A 25567-nucleotide genomic window follows, 5' to 3' on the forward strand; every position below is an offset into this window, starting at 1 on the left:
TTGGTCCCCTTATCTGAGGAAGAATGATCTGGCTGTGGAGGGAGGGCAGGGAGGGGGTTTGAGAACAAGGATGAGAATTTGAAAATCGAACTGTTGCTCAACCGGGAGCCAATGTAGGTCAGCGAGCATGGTGGGGAGGGCGGGGGATGGTGATGTGGGGCTTAGATCAGCCTCAAAGATGAGGTCAAGGTTGTAATGAGTCTGTTTGAGCAGCAGACAGTGCTCAGGGAGAGGGATGGAGTTTGTACCGGGAGCTGAAGAGGATGGCTTTGATCTTCCCAATGTGTTTCCCAGTGAGCCTGGCTCCTCAGTCCTGACTGCTCTTAGCTGCTGTGATGTCACTGATTGGACACTTATTATTAGAGATTCTGACCACAGCAGAAAGCCCCAGTGTAAAAAATAACTGCAAAGACTGTCAGATCGCAAGTTTTAAACTTCACCAAAAGAGGAAGTGAAAGAAGGAGCTCGGAGCAGCTGGCTGTTTGTTACTGAGATGGGAGAAAACTGTGAACCATCTGCACTCCCTAGAATCTGACAGCACATAAGAATATAAGGACTAGGATCCTGAGTATAATGATGGTAAAAGTGTCAGTCACTCTCTCACAAACACACACTCGGAGATGAAAAACAGAATCCAGCAGCAGCTCTGTCTCCAAGCTGTGAAGCCTACACAGAATCTTTTCCTCATTCAGTTTTTAACAAGCAGGGGAGGCAACACAGTGGTGTGTACATTCGGAAGGGAGTTGCCCTGGGAGTCCTCACCATTAACTATGGAACCCATGAAGCATCATGACAGTAGATCAAACATGGAGAAGGAAACCTCCCTCCCCTCCAACCTCAACTGAGCAGTCAGTCCTCCTCCATGTTGAACAACACTTGGAGGGAGCACTGAGGGAGGGAAGGATGCAGGATATACTCTGAGTAAGGGACTTCAAAGCCCACCATCAAGAGCTGCTCAAAAGCATCACTACTGAACAAGCAGGTCAAGTTCCAAGTGATTCCGCTGTGAGAATGGAGCTGGGGCAGGTGACGTGGGAACCAACAAGAGGGAAAAACATACTCACTATCACCCTCACCAACCTGTCTGCTGCTGATGTATCTGTCCATGACAGTATCAGTAAGAGTGACCACAGCACAGTCCGTGTGGAGACAAAATCCCATCTTCACATTGAGATTACCTTATGTTTTGTTGGGCAAGAGATACAGGATGTCAGGAAGAACTTTGTTTTTAGCAGCAATTGGTAATGACTTGGAAATTAGTACCCTTTCAGGTGAGGCAGGTGAAGACACTCAGTTATTACAATGACAGATTGGATGGGCTCTTGATGGAAATAAACCTGCAAGGCTCTGGGGGCTGAGGAGGGGAGGGGGTGGGACTGACTGGATTGCCCCATGAAATGACAGCATTTCCCTGACAGGCTGAATGTTCTCCCCCTGTGTTGGAAATAGGTCTCACTCAATGAGGGGTTCACAATTGGAGAGTTTGGATGCAGTAAATACAGGACAAATTGTTTCTCCAGGCAGGAGGGTCAGTAACCAGAGGGCACACATTTCAGAAAGGGTCTGAAGGACAAGGGAGAAGATAGGAACATTTTTATCCAGCGAGTTCATGATGACGGTCTGCAAGGTGAGTGGAAGTGGATTCAACAGCAACTTTCAAAAGGGCATTTGGAGAAATAGCTGAAAAGGAAACAATTGCCGGGTTATACAGAAAGGGCTGGGTAAATGGGACACATTGGACTCATTTGACTAACAGGCACATACGGCCCAGTGACCTCTGTCTGTGCTGTATAAGAGCTTACACACACTTAGTCTCACCTTTACACAAAGACTAGGAGAAACAGACAACCCAGTTTACAGAAAAGTGTTTTCTCAAGGAAAATTTACACAGTGTCCAAATGTCGCCTTACCAATGCCTTGTACAGCTGGAACATGATGTCCCAGCTCCTGAACTCCCTGCTTTGACCAGTGAAGGTGAGCGTGCCAAATACCTTCTTTATCACCCTGTCTACCTGTGGTCCCACTTCCAAGGAATTATGTACCTGTACCTCTCAGTCTGTCTGTTCAACAACACTCCCCATGGCTCTACCATTATTTGTGTAATTCCTGCCCTGGTATGTCTTACCAAAATGTAACTCCTTGCACTTTTCAAAATTCAACTCCATCTGGATTTGTTGACCCACTGGCCCAGTTGATCAAGATGACATTGCACTCTTGGATAACCTTCTTCCCTGTCCACGATGTCAACAATTTTAATGTCAGCCACAAATTTCCTGACCATTCCTGCTATGGGGCTTATGTCCGAAATGTCGATTCTCCTGTTCCTTGGATGCTGCCTGACCTGCTGCGCTTTTCCAGCAACACATTTTCATTCCTGCTATTTTCTCAGCCAAATTGTTCATTTAAATGATGAACAACAGTGGATCCAGGTTCGGTTCTCGTGGCAGACGGCTGGTCATTGGCCTCCAGTCTGAAGAACAAGCCTCACTCACCAGCGTCTGCCTCCTACCATCAGGCCAATTTTATATCCAATTGGCGAGCTCTCCCTGTATCCTATGTGATATAATTTTACTAAGCAGTCTACTATGGGGAACCTTGTCTAAGGCCTTGCTAACGTCCATGTAGACAGAGTGTACTGCTCTACCTATCTACTTCTTCTTGATTACTTCTTCAAAAACTCAGTCAGCTGCTCATCTCAATTGGAAACTCCAGTGAATAGGAGGCCCATGTTTACTGGTCTCCTTTGGAGAGTCCAGTAGGAAGGAGGCCAATGTTTACTGCTTTTATGGCTTCAGTGGTAAAGAGGCCTATGTTTCTCCATCAAGCAGCTTTGTGAACTGAATTTCATGTTTACTGGACACTGTTGGAGTATCCAGTGTGTCATGGAGTTCATGGTTGGTGTGGATCCAGTTTCTCTCTGTTGTAACTGTGTGATGCTCTGACCTTCATCCCAGTCAAAAAGCCTGACTCAAAGACTGATCATGGAAAGGGGCAGGAAAAGGAAGGGATTGGACACAATGGGTTAGTGGGTCAGAACCTGTCCTGTCCATCCAGCTCACACTGATGGCCTGAGGATCTCCTTTCTCTGCTGGGCCTTCATGAAATGAGCTTTGTGTCCAAACCAGTCCCCAGTGAGAATCGGTCAACAGCACAGAACTGCCCTTCATTTGACAAGAATCTGTCAGTCTTCCTGAGAGAGACCAAACCCCGGTCAATGTGAGAAATGGGGCCTTAATCCAGGAAAAGACATGCTTCTGGGGTCAAGGGTTAACATCCATTAGTGGGGCAGAGCAGAGGGAGATTTGTCCTGCATTCAATTGTCACCACCCGGGACACTGAGAAAGAGAGAGAAGCGAGACAGAGAGAGAGGTAGAAGATGTATGTGTGTGTGTGTAATTGAGGGATAGAGGGAGGAGCATCTGAGACAGTGTGAGATAAGTGAGGGGACCAAGAGAGAGATACAGGGAGGTAGAAGTAGTGAGATTGAGGGATAGACAGAGAGAATCAAGATGTGACTGAGAGGGATGGAGAGAGAGAAAGAGACAGGATGGGTGTGATACCAAGAATAAAAGGAATCAAGAGAGAGTTGGTCGGGTTGAGTGTGTGTGTGTCAGAGAGAGAGATGAGTATGGTTAGAGACAAAATGACAGAGAGGGAGGGAGAGAGACTGTAGATTGGGAATGCAGGCAGGGAGGGAGAGACAGAGAGAGGAATAGAGAGGGGCAATTAATATTTGGAGGTTTTCAATTGATGCGAGAGATTGAGTGAGTGACAGTGAGAGAGAAAGATGCAGAAGGAGAGATTATGAGACGGAGTGAGGAAGCGTGAGTGAGTTGGAGAGAGTGGCTATGAGACTGATTGAGAGAGAGAGAGAAAGAGGTGGACAGGTCCTGGTCACCACATTCTGGGAAGGATGTGATTGTACTTGAGAGGGTGCAGAGATTTACCAGCATGCTGCCTGGGATGGAGGGCCAGCTGTGAGGAAAGCTTGGAAAGGTTGGGATTGTTTTCTTTGGAGCAGTGAAGGTTGAGAGGGGACCTGATAGAGGGGTATAAGATTATTCAGGGCAGTGATAGGGTGGGCAGGAAGGCACTTTTTACAAGAGTCAAGGATTCAATAACCAGGGACAAACATTGAAGGTAACACAGACATGGCCACACAGAAACTGCTGCAGGAGTAGGCCATTCGGCCCTTTGAGCCTGCTCTGTCATTCAGTATGATCATGGCTGATCCTCCATCTCAAAGCCATATTCCTGCTTTCTCCTCATTTCCTTCATGCTGTTAAAATGCAAAACAATTATCTCTCTCTTTCTCTTGAATATATTCAGTTCCTTGTCCTCCACAGTTTGACTACTCTCTGAGTGAAGAAATGTTTCCTCATCTCAGTCTGAAATGGTCTACACTGTATCCCCCTGAGATTGTGACCCCTGCTTCCAGACTCCCCAACCAGGGGAAACCTCCTCCCTGCCCAGCCCTGTTAGAATGTGATATGTTTCAATCAGATCCTCTCTCATCCTTCTGAACTCGAGTGAGTCCAGGCCCAGTTGATTAGAGAGTGAGAAGTGTGTTGGGGAGAAATGTTTTTACCCAGAGGGTGGTGGGAGTCTGGAACTCACTGCCTGAAAGGCTCGTTGACTCACAAACTCTCGGGATATTGGAGCAGTGTTGAGATATTCACTTGTGTTGCTGCAGCCCCCACGGTAATGGGCCAAGAGCTGGCGGATGGGATTAGTGTCATCAGATCTTTGCTGACCAGTTTAGACACAATGGGCCAAATGGTCTCACTCAGTGCAGTTAACCTCAATGACTTTCTGAGACAGAGAGAGAGAATGGGAGTGAGAGAGAGAGAAAAGAGGTACTGACGTGGCTCTCCCTGCCTGATGCCATTTACATACTGAGGAACACCCAGTCAGACTCTCACAGGCTGCAGCTTTATAAAGCAGATCCCAGTGAAGGGACAGTTTATCAGGAACCAGGCACAGGGACAGGAGCACACACCATGATTTCACACATCCAGCTGATCTGGCCCCTGGCATTCTGTGTCGCAGGTACAAATCTCTCTCCTTCCACCTTGAATCTTTCGCTGCTCTCCATTTCACTCCAATTCCACTGACTTGTGATTGAAGGGAAAATGCTGAAACCAGAGGAATGCTCAGTGTCTCCAACAATCTCTCATTTGACAGGCTCTTTCTGTGACAGCTCTGACTTCACTGTGTTTCTCTCTGACCCCTCAGGTATCAATGGGGACATCACCATGACCCAGTCTCCCCCGGTGCTGTCAGTGGGACTGGGCCAGACCGCAACCATCACCTGTAAGGCCAGTCAAAGCATTAGCAGCTACCTTGCTTGGTACCAGCAGCGAGAAGGTCAGAAACCCTCTCTCCTGATCTATGGTGCAACAACTCGATTCACAGGAGTCTCCGATCGATTCACCGGCAGTGGATCAGGGACCAGTTTCACCTTGACAATCAGCAACATTCAGAATGAGGATGTCGCTGACTATTACTGTATGCAGCATTACAGCTGGTCTTCACGGTGATACAACGCCGTACAAAAACCTCAACTCACACTCAACTCAACCTCCTATACTGACCCAATCTACAGTTATATAAAATATATAATGATGGACACACCATCCCACCACCTGAACTGACACAATCACATTTACATCTAAATGAAACTGAACAAACTAACCTATGCCAGAATTGTCACTGTCCACAACACACTCCAGTCCCTGTGGTGTCCACCACTCACTGAAGGCCTCATGTTTCCACCTACACTCCATGGCCACACTTGAAGAGCAGCTGCAAGATTGAACATCAAAAAATATATTTCGCAAACTGCCCAAGCCTAGCTGGACACAACCCAGAGATACAGACAGACAGAGAAAAAGCCATGAGTGAGGGAGAGAGAGAGGGGCAGGGAGAGGGTAAGAGTGAGTGAGAGACAGGATGAGGTTGAGAGTGACGGAGAGTAACAAAGAGCAGAAGTTTTTGTGCTGCCTCTGCACTGGGAGCTCTCAATGTGGCTTACGTTCGGTTCAGGAACCAAGCTCAGACTGAGTAAGTAAACCTCAATCCTCCGTTATTAACCCTGTCAATACTGAAACACAATTTCTAAAACACAAATGCTGAATTGTTGAAGGTGTTATTGAGCAGCTGCAGCGAATGAAATGGTTGATTGAGGAGCACTGTGTCTAACAGAGTGTCCAGCTGTACTTCTGTAGTTCCATTGCCCCCTTTAAACAGCAAGATATAAGTCAGTCAGTTTTACTCACCGTGTGGAGGAGCTCTGTCCATTTGCAGCCTGTGGTCCCATTCCTGCAGCATGGAGTGAAATCAGTGAGTAGCCTCCTGCCAGTCTCAGTGTGACAGACACGGGCAGAGTTTGATGTGAGCTCTGGCTCCCTGTCCCAGTCTCTGCTCTCACTGACCTCACAGCACAGTGAGACACTGAGCTCCCACCTCCCCCAGCCTTAACTCTGCTCAATCACACAATCACAGAATTGTTACAGTGTAAAAGGAGACCATTCCACCCGTCCTATCTGTACTGGCTCTCTGAATGAGTAATTGACTGAGTGTCATTCTCCTGTCTTCTCCCTGTCACCCTGCACATTGTTCCTTTTCAAATAACAGTATCACTCCCTTCGGAATGTTTCAATTGAAGCTGCCTCCACCACACTCTCGGGCAGTGCATTCCACACCTTAACCACTCACTGGCTGAACATGTTGTTCTCCATCTCACTTTTGTTACTTTTCCCAATTACTTTCAATTTGTGGTCTCTCAGTCTCAATCCTTTCTCAATTGGGAACATTTTCTCCTTATTTTTTCTGTCCAGGCCCCTCCTGGTTTTAATTCCTTCAACAAATCTCCTCTCAGCCTTCTCCAAAGAAGACAGTCCCAAATTCTCCAGTAGATCTTCATAACTGATGTTCCTCATCCCTGGAATGACCTTTGGGAATTTAATTTGCCACCTCTACGAAACATTCACAAGCTTCCTGAATTATTCACATTACCTATGTCCCTCATTATTTTATAAATTTCTCACCCTCCGATGTTGCAGGGAAAATTGCCCCAGTTTATTCATCCTCTCCCGATCGTTCAAATCTTCCAATTCCTAGCAAAATCTTTTTAAATCTTTTTCTGCACCTTTTAAAAGTTTAACAATATCTTTCCTATCGCAGGATGATCAGAATTGTTCACATTATTCCCAAAGTGGCCTCACTAATCTCCTGTACAGCTGCAACATGATGTCCCAACTCCGATACTCAATACAGTGACCAATAAAGGCAAACGTTTCCAACACCTTCTTTATCACCCTTTCTCCCTGTGATCCAGTTTTAAGGAATAATGCAGCTTACCTTCACCTTCACCTTCACCTTCACCTTCACCTTCACCTTCACCTTCACCTTCACCTTCACCTTCACCTTCACCTTCACGTCTCTTTTTTCAGCAACACTCCACAGGGCCCTACCATTAACTGTATAAAACCTGCCCTGGTTTGCCTTTCCAAAATGCAACATCTCACATTTAACTAAATTGAACTCCATTTGCCACACCTCAGCCCATTGCCCCAACTGATCAAGGTCCCACTGTCCCCTGAGATAAACTTCTTCACTATCCACTGTCCCACCAATTTTGGTGTCATTTACAAACTGATGTTAACTCCGATATTCATAGTGAAATCATTTTTTTTAAATGACCAAAAGCAGTGGACCCAGCACCATTCCTTGCGGCACACAGCTCTTCACAGATCTCCAGTCTGAAAATCAACCCTTTACCACCACACTCTCTCTCCTATCTTCAAGCTAATTTTTTTTTACCCAAATGGCTAGCTCCCCCTGGATCCCATGTGGTCTAACCTTACTAACCAGTCTATCACGTGGAACCTTGTGAAACAGTTTACTGAAGTCCGAACAGACACTGTCTACTGTTCTGCCTTCATCAATCTTCTTTGTCGCCTCCTCAATCAAATCAGGGAGACAAAATTTCCCATGCACAAAACCACATTGATTATCCAAATGGATGTAAATCCTGTCCCTCAGAATCCACTCCAATATCTTACCTAGCACTGACATCAGACTCATTGGTCTATAGTTCCCTAGCTTTTCCTTATAGCCTTTCTGAAATAATGATACAACATTAGCCATCCTCTCTGCTCCTCCAACACCTTACCTATAGCTGAAATGATAAACATATCTCAGCAAGGGGGCCCAGAAATCTCTTCCCTAGTTTCCCACAATGTTCTCGGACACACCTGATCAGGTACGAGGGATTATATCCTTTATATCTTTTAAGACCTTTCGCATCTCCTCAGTTGTATTGTGGACTTTTTCAATACGTCACTATTTTTCCAAATTCCCTCACTTTCATGTCCGTCTTCCCAATAAATACTGACCTGAAATATTTGCTTAGGATCTCACCCATCTCCTGTGTCTTACCAAAATACAGCACTCACATTTATCTGAATTAAACTCCATCTGCCATTCCTCAGCCCACTGGCCCAGTTGGTCAAGAGCCCATTGTACTCTTAGACAGCCTTCTTCGCTGTCCACAATGCCATCTGAAAATTCACCTGAACACACTCTCACAACTCTGGCCCCTCTCTGCCTGTTACACTGCTACTATCCTAATCTATATTCAGAAATTAAAGACCCAGTCCCCCATTTATAACGATTCTGTCATATTTGCAGGACTCTGTAAATTCCTTGCATTTGTATTCCTCCACATTCTTTCCACTGGGTGGTGAATTATTGTCTACACTGAGGATTCCGTGGACTTTGGTGTTTCATTCTGATATTCCCCACTGGCTCCCATAGCCCAGCTCATCCCAAAGGAGCTCAGTCACAGCTCTGTTCAGGAGCAACGCTGTCTGGTCTGGCCAATTCTCATCTCCCCCAGACCCACTCTCAATGTCCCAAGAACCTAAAGCCTCCCTCCTGGACCCGCTCTCCAGCCCCACAGTCACCTGTGTTATCCTCCTGTTCCTCTTCACACTTGTGGGGGGCACTGGAAGTAATGTGCAGATTCCTTCTTTTTAGTTCCTGCTCCGAATTCCTTTCCACGCTCCCTAAATTCTGACTGCAGGACTACATCCTATTTCTCCCTCTGTCACTGGGACCGATGTGGACCACGACTGCTGACTGTTCCCCCTCTCCCCTCAGGGCGCTCTGCAGCCGCTCAGTGATATCCTTGAGCCTGGCATCAAGGAGACAACACACCATCCTGGATTCCCATCTGCAACTGCAGAAACACCTATCAATTGCCCTCCCTCTCGAATCTCCTCTCACTGTCACTCTTCCAGTCTTCGTTGTGCCCCCCTGTAGAGCTGAGCCACCCGTGGTGCCAGTGACTTGACTCTGGCTGCACTCCCCAGATGAACCATCATTCTCATCAGGATTCCGAACTGAATCCTGGTTGGAGAGTGAGCTGCACTCAGGGGATTCCTGTACCAGCTGCCTGGTCCTTTTGGACTGTCTGCTGCTCCCCCATTCCCTCTCTCCCTGCATACTCTGAAGCTGCAGAGTGACCACATCTAGAAACGTGCTCTCCACGGAGCTCTCAGCCTCACGGACGCTCCGCACTGACACCAGCTGCTGCTCAAGCTCCGAAACCTGGAGCTCCAACTGCTGTCACTGACCACACTTCCTACACTCTTGCAAGTCCAGGAACTGGGAAGCATTCTGAAGTTCCCACATGGATGCACACTCTCTCCACTCTTTGGTTACCTCTTGGCAAAGTTCTGATGAGCAGATTTGGGACCCATATTCTAAGGAACAATGTACTGGCATTGGAGGGGTTTACAAGAATGATCCTGGGGATGAAGGACTTGTCATATGAGACATGGTTGAGGACATTGGGTCTGTACTCGATGGAGTTTAGAAGGATGAGGAGGATTCACAGCAGGGCTCACAGTGCTGTGGGTTCAGTGTTCCAGGGTTTTGGGGAAACTCTCCAGAAGACTTTAAGAAATAGGAGCAGAAATCAGCCATTCAGCCCATTGAATCTGCTCTGCCATTTGATCTTGGCAGATATGCTTCTCACCCCATTCTCCTGCCTACTCCACAGGTACCATCAATCCCCTGAACAATCACAAACCTATCTATCTCTGTCTTAACTACTCTCAGTGACGTGGCCTCCACTGCCCTCTGTATCACTGAGTTCCACAGATTCGCCACCCTCTGGCTGAAGAAATTTGTCCTCATCTCAGCTCGAAAGTGTTGGCCCTTCATTCTGAGGCTGTGCCTTGGTTACCTAGTCTCTCCTGTTTTTGGAAACATCTTATCTGCATCCACTGTACCCAGGCCTATCTGTATTCTGCAAATGTCAATAAGATCCCTCCTCATCCTTCTAAACTCCATCGAGTACAGACCCAATGTCCTCAACCATGTCTCATATGACAAGCCCTTCATCCCCAGGATCATTCTTGTAAACCCCTCCAATGCCAGCACATTGTTCCTTAGAATATGGGTCCCAAATCTGCTCACAATATTCCAAATGCAGTCTGACTAGAGCCTTACACAGCCTCAGCAATACATCGGTGCTCTTGTGTTCTGGCCCTATTTAAATGAATGCAAACATTTTATTTGCCTTCCCAAGCACAAACTGGACCTGCCTGTTAACCTTAAGAGAAACCTGAATGAGATTTGTGCTTATAATTTCCAAAGGCTTTCCTCATTTAGCAAACAGTCTTTGCATTTCTTCTTCCTCCCAAAGGGCATAACCTCACACTGTAACACATTGTATTCTATCTTCCAATTCTTTGCCCACTCTCTGAGCATATCCAGGACCTTTTACAGCCTTCCCACTTCCTCAACACTACCTGTCCCTCCACTTATATCATGTCATCTGAAAACCTAGCAACAATGTCTTCATTTCCTTCATCCAGATTGTTAATGTATAACATGAATAATTAAGGTCCTAAGGCCCTGCAGACCTTTACCGGTCACCAGCTGCCATTGTTCCTCGCTCTCTGCTTTATGCCAACCTGCCAGTCCTCAGTCCATGCCAGTACCTCACCCCTAACACTATCAGCGCTTATCTCATGTCAAATGCCCTCTGGAAAATCCAAATAGGTTACTTCCTCAGACTCTCCTTTGACTGACTGGCTCATTGTCTCCTTTGGGAATTCTAACAGATTTGCCAGGCATGACCTCCCCTTGACTCAGCCCTATTTTCTCAATGCACTTCCAAGTCCTCTACAATTTCATCCTTCAATTGAAATCTAAAACCTTACCAACAACTGAGTCCAGGGTAACTGGCCTATAACGTCCCATCTTCTACCTCCCTCATTTCTTAAACAGAGCTGTTATGTGAGCCATTTTCCTGTCCCTTGCCCCCACCAAATGCCACCCTACCCCACCTCCACACCCTGACTCCATTGATTCCTGAACGATCATCACCAATGCCCCCACAATCTCCTCAGCAATCTCCTTCAGAACACACTGGTGTAGTTCATCCAGTCTGGGTGAGTTATCCACATTCAGTCCTTTCAGCTTCCCCAGTACTTCCTCCTTAGTGATGGCCACTACACTCCCCTCTGCCCCCTGACAGTCTTGAAGTACTGGTATGCTGCTGGTGTTTTCCATTGTGCAGACTGACGCAAAGTATCGATTCAATTCCTTGGCTATTCCTTCATTTCCTATTATTCTTTCTCCAGACTCATTTTCCGGCGATCCAAAGTCTATTTTTGCCTCCCTCTTCCTTTTTATATATCTGATAAAACTCTTGCAATCTAATTGTATATTACTGGCCAGCTTACCCTCACATTTCACCTTCTCAACCCTGAGTGCTTTTTTCGTTATCCTCCAAAAGTTTTTAAAGACTTCCTAATCCACTGGCTTCCCACTATTTTCCACCACATTGTATGCCTTTTCCTTTTGCTTTTATGCTGTCCTTGACGTCCCTCATCAGCCATGGTTACCTTGTCCTCCCCTTAGTATGTTTCTTCTTTTTTGGAATGAATTCCTACTCTGCTTCCTGAATTACCCCTAGAAACTCTGCTATTTGCTGCCCTGCCATCTTACCTGCTCGGCTCCCCTTCCAATCAACTCTGGTCAGCTCCTTCGTCATGTCTTTGTAGTTCCCTTTACTCAATTGAAACACTGTTCTATCTGATTGCAGCTTCTCCCTCTCAAACTGCAGGGGGATTTCTATCATATTATGGTCACTTATCCTCAGGGATACTTTCATCTTCAGCTCACTAATCAAGCTTGCCTCATTACACATCACTGAATACAAAACTGCCTGTTCCAAATGATCAACCACAAGCTGTTTCAAAAACCATCTCGTAGACATTCCATGAAGTCCTTTCCTTGAGATACACTACCAAGTCGACCTATCCATTGAAGTCTGCCTTGACATTTTGTACCTGGCGTTTCTATCTCCTGATTGATTTCCTTCCCCACACCCTGATTACTGCTTGGAGGCCTGGACAGAACTTGCATCAGATTATTTATTTCTTGCGGTTCCTCAGCTCGACTCACACAGATTCTACACCTTCTGTCTCTCTATCACTTCTTGCTATTGATTTAATTTCATTTCTTACTAACAAGGCAACACTTGCCCCTTTGCCCATCTGCTTGTCCTTTTGATGGGACATGTATCCTTGGATATTTAGATCCCAGCCCGGATCCCCTTAGAGCCATGTCTCTGTGACAACCACAACATCGTACCTGCCAGTTTCAATCTGCACGACAAGATCATTGTGTATACTGTGTGCTTTTAAGTACAACACCCTCAGTCCTGCATTGACTGCCCTCCTTCTCATCATTGTCCTCTTATCTGCTGTGCTTTACGTTTGATCTCTGATCCTTCCAACACTTTCTGTCCTATTACATCTTCTAGAAACTTGAAAAACCTCTCCCTCCACTTTAACTGGTTTAAATTCCTTAGAAACTCAATTTACCTCGATATGTGGCATCACTTTGTCGACCTTACTCGGAATGCTTCGTGCATTTAGATACAACCTCTTTAAGTTTGTTCTATCATTGATTTTCCCTGCACTTTTATGCTTCCTTTGATATTCAAAATTCCATCCCTTTCTTTTATTTTCTGGTAATCCCATCACTAACCAGCAATCCTACCTTCTCCTTTACCTTCCATTTTCTCATCTTCATCCAACTGAGCCAAATTACTTTCTCTTTGGGTTGAATTCAGGCCAATATTTATCGTTGAGCCAACATCATTAATGCTCTTTGATCTCATTGCTTCTAGTGGGATCTTGCTGTGCAGAAACTGGCTGCCATGTTACTGACATTGCAACAGGGGCTGCTTGTCAAACAAAACGACCTGTTGGAGTCTTTTGGAGAGCCTGAAATGTTAAGGGCTGGATTGAAATACAATTAGAGTCAGAGAGATGGACAGCACAGAAACAGACCCTTCGCTCCAACTTGTCCATGTTGACCAGATATCCTAAATTAATCTCGTCTCATTTGCCAGCATTTGGCCCATATCATTCTAACATGTTCCTATTTACAAATGCATGCCTTTTAAATGTTGTAATTGTACCAGCCCTCACCACTTCTTCTGGCAGCTCATTCCACACATTTAACACCCTCTGAATGAAAATGTTGTCCCTTAGGTCCCTTTTAAATCTTTCCCCGTCACCTTCAACCGATGCCCTGCGGTCCTGGACTCCCCCACTCTGGAGAAAAGATCTTCTCTATTCACCCTATCTATGCCACCCATGACTTTATAAACCTCTATACAGTCACCCATCAACCTGCAATGATCCAGGGAAAACAGCCTCCGCCTATTCAGCCTCTCACTTTCGCGCAAATCCTCCAACCTTGGCAACATCTTTGTAAATCTTTTCTGAACCATTTTAAGATTCACAACATTTTTCCTGTAACAGGGTGACCAGAATTGCACACAGTATTCCAAAAGTGCCCTGATCAATGTCCTGTATAGCTGCAACAGCTCCCAACACCAATATTCAAAGCACTGACCAATAAAGAAAAGCAAACCAAATGATTTTGTCACTCCTCTACCAACCTGCAACTTCATCTTCAAGGAACTATTCTTCATTTTTTGGATGAACTGAGAGTCTTTCAGTTGTGAAAGATGCCATTCCATGGCACTCTTGGACAAAGAGCAGGCAGTTCCCCCTGGTGTCCCTGGTCAGAATTTATCACCCAGTCAAAATCAATAAGAAAATATTTCTCTGCTAATTATCACATGGTGTTTGGGATCTTGCTGGGCACAGTCTGCTGGAAAGATCTATTGGGACATCCTGAGTTGGGGACAGGTGCTACACAAATGCAATTCTTTCTTTCAGAGTTGGAGTCCCCTGATACGGATCCTCATCCATTGTATGAGCACTCTCACCTTCCAGGGGGCATGGGGTCATTAGGAACAGTGACCCTGACTGACCCTAGGACACTGAGACTCTTTGCAGCCTCACCCTTGACCCTCAGCCCAATAGTGTGCAGCAAGGTTTGTAATATAATCCAGAACCTTCTACACAGACACCCGATGTGACTCTTTCCTGAAATGTGTGGATCCGAGTCTGCTCTAATGTTCTCGGATAAAGTTCTCCTGATCTGTGGGTGATCGGAGGTTTGTTCAAGAAATATCGAGCTCCATCCCACTTTCCAGCTCTTGCTCCACAGTTCTGGAGGTTTCGCTGTTTGAAGTGAACATCCAAGTGTTTTTTTTCAATATGATGAGGGTTTCTGCCTTTCCCACCCTTTCAGACAGTGAGTCCCACATCCCACCAACCTTTGGGTGAAAACAAATACCCTCAACTCCCCTCTAACCCTGCCCCCAACTGATTTCAATCTCTCCCCATGGTTATTGCCCTTTGTGCTGGTGGAAATCAGTCCTTCCTATCCAATCCATCCAGGCCCCTCATCATTTTACACAACACCATCAAATCTCCCCTCTGCCTCCTCTGTTCCAATGAACACACTCCCAGCCAATCCAATCATTCTTCAAAGCTCAAAATTCCTGGTCTCTCGAGGGATCACATCCTTCCTGTAATGTGGTGACCAGAACCGTACACTGTTGTCTCACTGTACTCTAACTGGGGTTTTATACAATTCCAGAATAAAAAAACTCCTTGCTTTCACTCTCAACCAAAAATGAGATTAGGGAGGTGATGGTCTCATGGTATTATTGCTGAGCTGTTAATCCAGAGATCCAGATAATGTTCTGGGGACCAGGGTTAGAATGCAGCAGATGGTGGCATTCAAATTCAAATTTTAAAAAACTGTAATTAAGAGTTTAATGATGACCATGAAACCATCATTGATTGTTAGGAAAAAGCCATCTGATTCCCTAATGTCCTTTAGGCAAGGAAACTGCCATCCTTACCATGTGACTCCAGACCCACAGTAATGTGGTTGACTCTAAACTGCCCTCTGGGTGATTATGGATGGGTAATAAATGCTGCCGATCCAACAATGCTCTCATTCCATCAAGGGAAAAAGAAAAACAGTTTATCCCATGTGTCTTCTTAACCACCTTACTGACCCGCATTCATTAATCACCATGGCCACATCTTCAGCTCCAAACACATCTGACTTCCAGCTTCAAAATGATGAGAGACATTCCTTCATTATCTGAGAAACTGATCGAAACTTCAAACACAGGAGCAGCAGTAGGCCATTTGGCCCTTCAAGCCTGCTCCACCATTCAATATGATCATGGCTGATCATCCAACACAGTCCCCTGTTCCTGCATTCTCCCCACATTCTTTGATCCCTTTAATCCTAAGAACTATATCTAATTCCTTCTTAAATACGCACCGCATCTAATTCCCTTTTGCTGGAAAAATGGATGACAATTATTGGGTTGTTGTTTTTTGACCAGTGTGGACACAATGGGCTGATGGGCCTTTCCGGCTCTCTGACACTATTATTATTTATTTTGAGTAACTGGGTACCAAAGACTGACCCCTGTGGCACCCTAAGTTGTAATTACTTGCCATTCAGAAAAAGACTCCTTCTTTCTGTGCTGTTGGCCAACCAGTACCCAATCCATGTCAGTGCATGGCCCCAATCCTCTTGTTCATTCGGTCTAGATCAGGAAGTCCCACCTTTACTCTTTGTGGGAACAGATTCTGAATGACCTCTGTCTCGTCCTTCAAGGGCTCCCACTGCCCTGACACTGATTTCCCATCATGTCACTGCTCCCGGTCCACTTTTACCAAAGCACCACACAGTTTAGTAAAATGAAAAACTTTTTACTTACTGCACAGTTCTCCATTTCCATCCATATTCTCAATCTCACTGAGTTCTGATCACTGTCACGAAAATGCTCCCCCATTGATAGCCTTTCCAGGTGCACACATTCATTCCATAAACAATGGTCTAAAACTGTCCCTTCTCTCTCAGGGGCATTTAGGGATGGGCAATAAATGCTGGCCCTGCCAGTGACTCTAACATCCCAAGAAGCAATTTGAACAATATCTGTTCTTTTGTTGGGTTTATTCTGTATTGACTAAAAATGTTCAAAAAGATTGTGTTGCCAGTGAATATTTGTGAGGGTTGAATTCCCTTCGAATGGCAGGGATTAAAATTGCTCCTCTTATCTTTCAGGCCGTGAGAACTCTCAGCCCAAGCTGACCCTGCTGCCCCCCTCCCCGGAGCAGGTCAATGCCAAGGGCACTGCCACTCTGGTGTGCCTTGCCAATCACTTCTATCCCGATGAGCTGGAGGTGCAGTGGAAGAAGGACGGTGCAGTCATTTCAGACGGGGTTCAGACCAGCAACTACCTGCGAGCTTCGGACAGCACCTACAGTGTCAGCAGCCTGCTGACCCTCTCTGGGTCTGACTGGGAGTCTAATGCTCACTTCTCCTGTGCCCTCACCCATGTGACACTCCCCTCTCCCCTCAGCAAGAGCATCAGGAGATCAGAATGTGTTTAAAGTGTTTGCGATAGTCCGCAGAGGAGACACAACTTTAAATAGAACAGGGCTGAGCTGGCAGGACAAAGTCATTGTCAGCACTGAATTTCATCTCTTTTCCTTCTCAGTCCGGCTCAGAGAACTTTCTGAGGTTTGGATATTAAAGCAGGTCAATGCGACAGTGTCAAGAGAGCTTTACACGATGTCAAACATCATGCTGTACCTAGTCCAGAAAGTGTTTGATTGGGACAGGGTTGACTTGTGATGCCAAGAAAAATATCTTGAAGTTGCTGAAGACTGTCAGCTGTACAAAACAATGTAACCTCAGAATTCTCTGCTTCAGTAAACCAGATCTTCTTCCTGCTTAGCTGTCAGTTCCAATTTAAGGTTTGGTCACTGTTTAAAGGAACAGGATTATCCTGTTATTGAGAAAATCTCCACAAGTGTTTTTCTCAAGCTCCATTGTAGCTGTGAATTTGAGCAGCTTCCTCTGTCTGGGCTGTTAATTGCAGGGTTTTTTTCTGTCAATGTGAATCCTGAAAAGGGAATAAAGATGAAAATTCAGTCTCTGTCTCTGTGTGCTTTGGAAATAAATGACCTCCCCCCCCCCACCTCAGTTGATTGGCTGCATTTCAGCAGGTCATTTTCAAGATTGGCTGGTTGGCCTGCCAATCAATTATAATCATCAATCATTAATCATTTCAAATGATCCCTTTGATCAGGGATTTGTGTAGGTTACAAGATTCCAAAAAAGAACACAAACTGAAAGCTGTTAGGACTCAATAAGTACAATCTGATGCATTCCCTCATCACTCTGTTGGTCCTGGCCCAGCTGATGGGATCGCACTGTGCAATCTCTGCTGCATGTTGGTTAGCCGCTGAAACAATCTTTGGCCATTCACCAACATTGTCGACTTGTGTGTCTCTCTGAGTGTGAATGTTTAACTTAATGTTGCCTGTAGATCTCTGAGTGTGGGTGTGTTACTCAGAGAGACACCCACATTCAGAGACTCCTGTGGACTGTGAGTATGTTACTCAGTGCTGCCTGTCTCTCAGAGTGCGTGTGTTACATACTGTTGCCTGTCGGTGTCTCTCTCAGTGCGCATGGGTTACTCTGTGCTGTCTGGAGGTGTCTCTCTGAGGTCTGTGTCTCCAAGCGATGGATTGAGAACGGGCTTTGTTCTCGGGATTGAAGATTAGGCTTTAATCTTCTCAAATCATGAATGAAAAACAGTTCAGCTGTTTCAGCCTGAGGTGGCAACTCATTCAGATGGCCAATGTTAAAAAGCACACAACACCAGGTTATAGTGAAACAGGTTTATTTGGAAGTAGAAAGCGTTCAGAGCACTGCTCCTTCATCAGGTAGCTGGAGGGGCAGGATCATTGGACACAGAATTTATGGTAAATTCAGATGGCAGCTGAGAAAGGTGAATACTGAGAGTGTATTCTTGGTAAGTGAGAGATTTCAGAGGCAGTGGGCACTGTGTTCCGGAATGTGTTGCCCAATTCCGAGGGGATTTTCTGAATCCAGGGTCAGAGCAGTCGTGGCTGCCTGCCCAGCCAATGCTGGCTCCCCATAGTCATATTTCATTGCTTAACTAACCCAAAACTAGGTGCAGCAATATTACATTTCAGGGAGGGGAGCTGTCTGATGGAGGGAGGTTGAATTCTTGCAGCCCCAAGAGAGGTTGCAGTGGATTAATGACAGGTTTGACCACCATGACGGTGCTACCTTCTCCGCCCCCCGCCCCCGCCCCCAACACCGCCCCAGCTGTGATGACCCTCGGATTAAAAGTGTGACTGCTCTGGGATGATGACCACATTCCTGGGTGATGGAGAGAAGGCCAACTTCTCCCAAAGGCAGCACAGGGTGGATCGAAGGGGCATCAAGAGTAAGCATGGAGAGATTGAGGGTGACAGAAGGAAGGGGTTGGTTGGTAAGTTGTTATTCAGAGTCGGGTCCCAGAGCATCAGTCCTTCTGATACTCCCCTTTTTATCTGTCAGCCAGGGCTCCCTGATTGGACAAGGTTAACTGTCCCTGTTAGAGAACTCATATTTTATCGAAAAGAATAAAACATTTATTGAACAAGGAGCTCAAGAGCTAAACGACACTAGACAAAATAATGGTTTGAAAGGTTTCATCATGGACACTGCAAATAAGATTTGGTGAAGAACTTTTTCACTCAGCAGGTGGTGAGAATCTGGAATAGACTGTCATAGAATCCCTAAAATGAGGAAACAGGCTATTTGAACCAACACGCCCACACTGATCCTTGGAAGAGTTACCCACCCAAGACCCAATCCCCTATCCTATTATTTTACTTTTCTGCTGACTAAGAAACCTAACCTACATATCCCTGATCACTATGGGCAATTTAGCACAGCCAATTCACCGAACCTGCACGTCTTTAAATTTTGAGAGGACACCAGAGTACCCAGAGAAAACCTACACAGACGTGGTAAGAATATGCTAACTGCACACAGACAGTTGCCTGAGGCTGGAATCAAACCTGGGTCAAAACACTCAGAAAAGCCTTGACTTCACTCCAGCCTCAGCCTCCACATCTGCCTCGCCCACTCTGCAACCAAGTCTGCAACTACATTTCCCATGGTCACCCATGAGTCCTACTGCCTACCTGCAGCCAGCAAGAACACTCGCTCTCCCTCCTCACCCATACACCCCCACAGTGCACCCTATCCCTTCACTTCTCCCTCTTTACTTCATCCCGACCTTCCCAGTCCCCCACCTCACTCCACAACCCACCTCCGCCCCAATCCCCTTTCTCTCCCACACCCATTCCTCCGTGCTACATCACAACCAACCCTCACCCACCACATGCCATCACCCTTTCCCCAAAAACCCCACCCACGAGCCTTGTTACATATTTAGTATGCCCCCCGTTCTCAAACATTCTGAGGCCAAAAGGTCCATCCTCATGGAAGGGCTCACATTCATCCCCCTCTGCTTCCACCTCAACAAATCCCACACCCTCCAGGATGTGGAGCTCTTCTTCGGCCACCTCAACCTCCATGTCTTCTTCTTTAACACAAACTCACAACCTCCCTCTGAGGATCCCTACACCTGCCTCCAATGTTCCTCCTCTGCTTGGTCACCCCCCCCCCCCCCCACCACCAGCCGTGTCCCTACCTTAGATCTCTTCATTGCTGACTGTTGATGTGTCTTCAGCCGCCTTAATTTCTCCACCCCCTCACACTCTCCAATCACACTCCCTCCGAACATGCACTGCTGCACTGTGTCCACACCAATCCCTGGTTCACTATTAAACCCGCTGACAAAGGCAGAGGGGTGGTAATCTGGAGAACAGCTGTAGTCATGTCGCAGAGGCCGAACGCCAACTCTCAGACACCATGTTCTACCCCCCTTGCCCATGACCCCACCGTGACCCATCAGACCCAAATCACTCGCACTGTCAGTGCTCCCATTGCCTCAAGCGATCTCGCTTCCACTGTCTCCAATTTCATAGTCCCCCAACCGCATAATGCCCAGTTTTATCTGTTCCCCAAGATCCACATGCCCAACTACCTGGCGAACCCCTCATTTCAGCATGCTCCTGCCCCACTGAACTCCTCTCATCCTACCTCGACTCCATCCTCTTCTCCTTCGTTCAGGCACTTCCCAACTACATCTGCTACACCAACCATGCCCTCTATGTCTTCAGTAACCTTCAGTACCCCAGACCTGAGTGCTTTATCTCCATTATGGACATGCAGTCTTTATATATGTCCATACCCGATAAGGGTGGCCTCCAGGGCCTCCACTTCTACCTCTCTGACAGACCCATACAGTCCCCCGCCACCAATACCCACCTCCGCCTCGCCAAACTGGTCCTCACCCTCAATAACATTTACTTTAACTCCTCACATTTCCTCCAAATCCAGTGTATGGCCATGGGCACCTGGATGGGCACCAGCTACGCCTGCCTCTTTATCGACTCTGTCGAACAATCCCTCTTCAGTACCTACACAGGCTCCATTCCCCAACTCTTCCACTATTACATCAATGACTGTGTTGGTGCAGCAGCCTGCAACCAGGCTGAACTGGAACAGTTCATTCACTTAACCCACAACTTCCACACCATCTTCAAATTCCCTTTGACCATCTCGGACACCTCCCTCCCCTTTCTTGACCTCTCCATTTCCAATTCTGGTGACAATCTTCAGACAGACATTTACTACAAAGCCACAGACTCCCATATCTAACTGGACCACACCTCCTCCCATCCAGTATCCTCCAAGAACTCCATCCCATTCTCCCAATTCCTCTGCCTCCGCCCCATCTGCTCAGAGGAGGAGACCTTCCACTGATCACAGATGTCTATCTATTACAAACAAAGTGCTTTTCCTCCGTCTGTCATCCAACGCATCCCCTTCTATTTCTCGTTCCACTGCTCTAAACCCAGCCCCCTCCAAACACAATGAAGACAGAGTCCCCATTATCCTCACCTATCAGCCCACCAATCTCCGTATCCAAAGTATCAGCCTTGAACACTTCTGCTAACTCCAACTAGACCACACCACTAAATATATCTTCCTCTCCCCACCGCTGGATGCCTTCCACAAGGACCATTCCCTTTGACAATTCTTGGTTTGCGTCACTCTCCCACCTACCCCACTTCCGCTCCCCCCCCAACCTCCCACCCCGAGCCCCAGGTCCTTTCCCTGCAACCCAAAACGATGCAAAGCCTGCTGGTACACCAATCTCTCACCTCCATACAGGGCCCCAAACAGTCCTTCCAGGTTAGACAGAGGTTCACCTCTCTCTCCTCCCACCTAATTCACTGCATCAGGTGCTCCCAGTGTGGTCTTCTCTATTTTGGGAAGACCAAACATAAACTTAGGGAATGGTTCACTGAGCATCTTAGCTGGGCCCGGAGGGGCTGACTGGACCTCCCAGTCACTGCCTATTTTAATTCCCCTTCCCACTCCCTTTCTGAAATGACCATCCTTGGCCTCCTCCATTGACACAACAAACCAAACTGCACATTGGAGGAACAACACCCCATATTACGCCTGGGCTGCCAACAGCCCAGAGGACTCAACATTGAGTTCTCCAATTTCATATAACCACTCTTCCCACTCCCCTGTCTCTCTTCCCAATCTCTCTCCCTCCCTTCCACTCCTTCCTGCCACCTACCGGATTCACTCCTCCCATTGACCAAATAGGTCATAACCTCTACCTGTCATCACCAATCCCCACTTCATCATCCTGTCCCTGCCACCCCCTTTATCTTAGCTCCCCCTACACCCACCCCGCCATTGCTGAAAAAGAGTTCCACACCAAAATGTCAACTAGGATGGCACGGTGGCTCAGTGGTTAGCACTGCTACCTCACAACACCAGGGATCTGGGTTCAATTCCTGCCTGTCTCTTTGCACATTCTCCCTGTGTCTGCATGGGTTTCCTCCGGGTGCTCCAGTTTCCTCCCATAATCCAAAAATGTGCAGGTCAGGTGAATTGGCTATGCTAAACTGCCCACAGTGTTAGGTGTGTTAGTCAGGGGTAAATATGGGGTAGAGGAATGGGTTTGGGTGGGTTACTCTTCAGAGAGGCGGTGTGGACTTGTTGGGCTGAAGGGCCTGTTTCCCCACTGTAGAGAATTGTGCAGCACTGCTGCCTCACAGCTAGGGTCCCAGGTTCGATTCCAGACTAGGACGACTGTCTGCGTGGAGTTTGCACATTTCCCACGCATCTGTGTGGGTTTTCTCCGTGTGCTCTGGTTTCCTCCCACAGTCCAAAGATGTGAAGGTCAGATGAATTGACCATGATAAATTGCCCATCGTGTTAGGTGCATTAGAGGGGAAATGGGTATGTATGGATTACTCTTTGGGGGTCGGAGTGGACTGGTTGGGCTGAATGGCCTGTTTCCATACTGTTGGGAGTCTAATCTAATCTACTCCTCTGCCTGACTTGCTGTGTTCCTCCAGCCTCCTCCCTATTTACATTGAATGGAAACTGCAGGAAAGGGCTGGACAATCAAGTATCAGGGCCATAAACAAATGGGACATGCAACAGATAGATGCATTGAGGTAGTCATTCACAAAGAGAAGACCAAACTGGAAATGAAACATTCAGATACAGTGGACGGAATTTAATGTCAGAAAGTGTGAGACCATGCACTTTGGTCAGATTAATCTAAAGGTCGACTATTATTTGAATAGTAAGAGATTCCAACACAGTGCAGTACAGAGTGATCTAGGTGTCCTTATGCATGAGACACTAAAAGTTAGTGCAGGTACAGCAAGTAATTGAGAAAGTGAATGGAACTTTTGCCTTTAATGCTGGGGGTTGGAAGTTAAAAGTAGAGAAAGCCTGTTCAAACTGTACAGGGTGTTAGTGAGCCTGCATTTGGAGTATTGTGTGCAATTTTGGTTCCTGTATTTAAGAAAGGATGGACAGACATTGGAGTCTCCCTCCTGCTCCTATTTCCCATGTCCTTGTGTGCTCCAGTGTCCTTCCCTCACAGCAGAGCTGGTTGGAGCCTGCCTGCAGTAGCAGCCTCCAGTCTCTAGGTGGTGCTGCCAAATGATCTGCCTTGGCCAGGCTGTCACAGTTCCCACATTACAACAATGTCTGGACTTCAGAAGTATTCCATTGGCTGTAAAACATTTTCAAACATCCTAAGTTCAAGGACGGTATAACAGAAATATAATTCTCTCCCTTTTTATATTTTATCTCCATGCCTTCCCATCTATTATCTAACAACACTTGTGTCAAGTCCAGAATGAATCATGAATCTCTGGGAGAACTTAATCTATGACAACACTGGGATTAATGATCACCTCCTCAGTGGGCTTTGTGGATGAAGGTCAATAGCAATCTCCTTATGACTTGATCTGAGTTGGTCTGAGTAAGTCAGTGTTATTGTTCTGGGTAGAGACAGTACTGACCAACCTCAGACCCTGAGATCTGATTGAGATAAAGGGTTAGTTGTGCAGGGCTTTCACACATGGCTCATTCACATAGTGAAGCAGGGATTCCCCATTTTGCGAGAGTCAATGGAACTAACAAACTGGGTGGGCGTGACACCCCCACCCTGTCTCCAAGAGTGGGAACAGGAACAATAATATTCTCAGACAGAAAGGATGGTAAAAATGATATCCTGCAGAGAAAGAGAGGACAGGATGTATGACACTCCCCAGAGACAGGCAAACAGTATCTGTCTGCTCCCCACTTTCTTGTTGTGACATATGTCCTTGGGAAATGGGTTTGGTTTATATTTTCTCAATTGTATTTAGGTTTGATGAGGTGATTTGGCAACAATGATTCCAATTCCATATTTTGTGTGGCAGCAGATCTACTGAAGGCCATGCTTTTATTTGGAGGTTGCCCAGGTTTCTGTCCAGGCTGCTGCAGCATGGTCTACAGTGCTGCTCTTATTGGGCTAATCCATCACACACGAGGGAATCTGACAGACACTTTCTCTTTGTACTGGCAAAGGGAGACATTTGTTTACACTGTAATTGCAGCTAAAGAAATTAGTCAGTGGATGTAATTCCAGATGAATATAAACTTCTGATGTTCATGATGGGATTAAACTCGACAGTTCCCACTTTACCCCGACAGTGGAAAGGAAGTCATCACGCAGTGGTCTTCTGGCTCACACTGAGAAACCAAGTTGATGGTATAACTGCAGAGAACAAGACAATGGCTTGGACTCACCGAACAACCAGAGGCTTCAGCCAAAAACTGGGTCGCAGGCAAATGGAGTGTTGTGTAAACGCTCAGTATCTCAGGGAACAAACACAACTGCTGAGCTACAAAACTGAACAGGACTTTATATGAAAATTGGCATTCCAAAAATAAATTCCTAACACAATATGTGTAAAAACTGAGTACAATCTCATTACAAAGACTACATCATTTTCTTTGAAGGCTGGACGATAATGAGATGAGAATTCAAACAACCACCCACTCCATCACATGGTGTTCTCATCATAACACATTTGCAAGCCTCTTAAAACACAGAAGGAGAGAGAACCATTGCAAACTATATTACCATGAATGAGGATCCATTAAAAACTAGTATCATGATGTTAAATGCTCCCAGCCAGAAACAACACTGATGCATTCACATCATTAGCTTGTTAAATGATGTCAAAAAGTTTGCCAACAACTTTCATGAAGACAAAGTATTTAAATCTCAAGAGGCACTGATGACTATTTTCCAGTACCATAGCAAGGAAACAGCAGCTGACATGTGAACTCTAACTAACTAATGATAACAGGCACTGAATACAGAGCTAGCTCCTGAGAGAAATAAAATCAACAGCTGAGGTATGTCCAGTGCTGGGAGCATTTTAGACAAGACACTTTGTTGCCAGCAAGTTACTGCAGCATGAAATTTCCAGTACGGTCAGAAAGAGAAAAAGGACAATGTGCAGATTGTTGAACAGGCCCCTACACCTGGGCCTGAGGCAGGAGCCCAAGCTCCAACACACTGGCCTCACTTCACACCAACCTTCACACAGTGCGGGGTCATGAACTCTGGCCATCAATTCCTCTGGGACCAGGATGGAGTGAGGGAACAGGGACAATTGTACAAGAGTCAATAGAGAGTAAAGCAAGATGAAGAGGGTGTTTGGAAACGGGTTAGAGGAGGAAATATACTTTGTGCCACTCAGTACAGACATCGTCTACGTGTTACACAGAATGAACAAAACAGCACCTGTGAAGACAAACAAAAGTCACACCGAAG

At 46.3% G+C, this 25567-nt stretch overlaps 1 protein-coding gene across 1 annotated transcript; it reads left to right on the top strand.

The window, feature by feature from the left end:
• The first annotated feature begins 5073 nt into the window (after window positions 1-5073).
• Window positions 5074-17310, top strand: LOC140479440 (immunoglobulin kappa light chain-like). Its single transcript, XM_072573297.1, has 3 exons — window positions 5074-5530; window positions 6029-6063; window positions 16543-17310. Exons 1-3 carry the CDS (start codon window positions 5133-5135, stop codon window positions 16869-16871), a joined length of 762 nt encoding a protein of 253 aa, XP_072429398.1. The 5' UTR covers window positions 5074-5132; the 3' UTR covers window positions 16872-17310.
• Window positions 17311-25567: the final 8257 nt, after the last annotated feature.

The sequence above is a fragment of the Chiloscyllium punctatum genome, chromosome 7 (genome assembly GCF_047496795.1).
Source record: "Chiloscyllium punctatum isolate Juve2018m chromosome 7, sChiPun1.3, whole genome shotgun sequence".
NCBI lineage: Eukaryota > Metazoa > Chordata > Chondrichthyes > Orectolobiformes > Hemiscylliidae > Chiloscyllium > Chiloscyllium punctatum.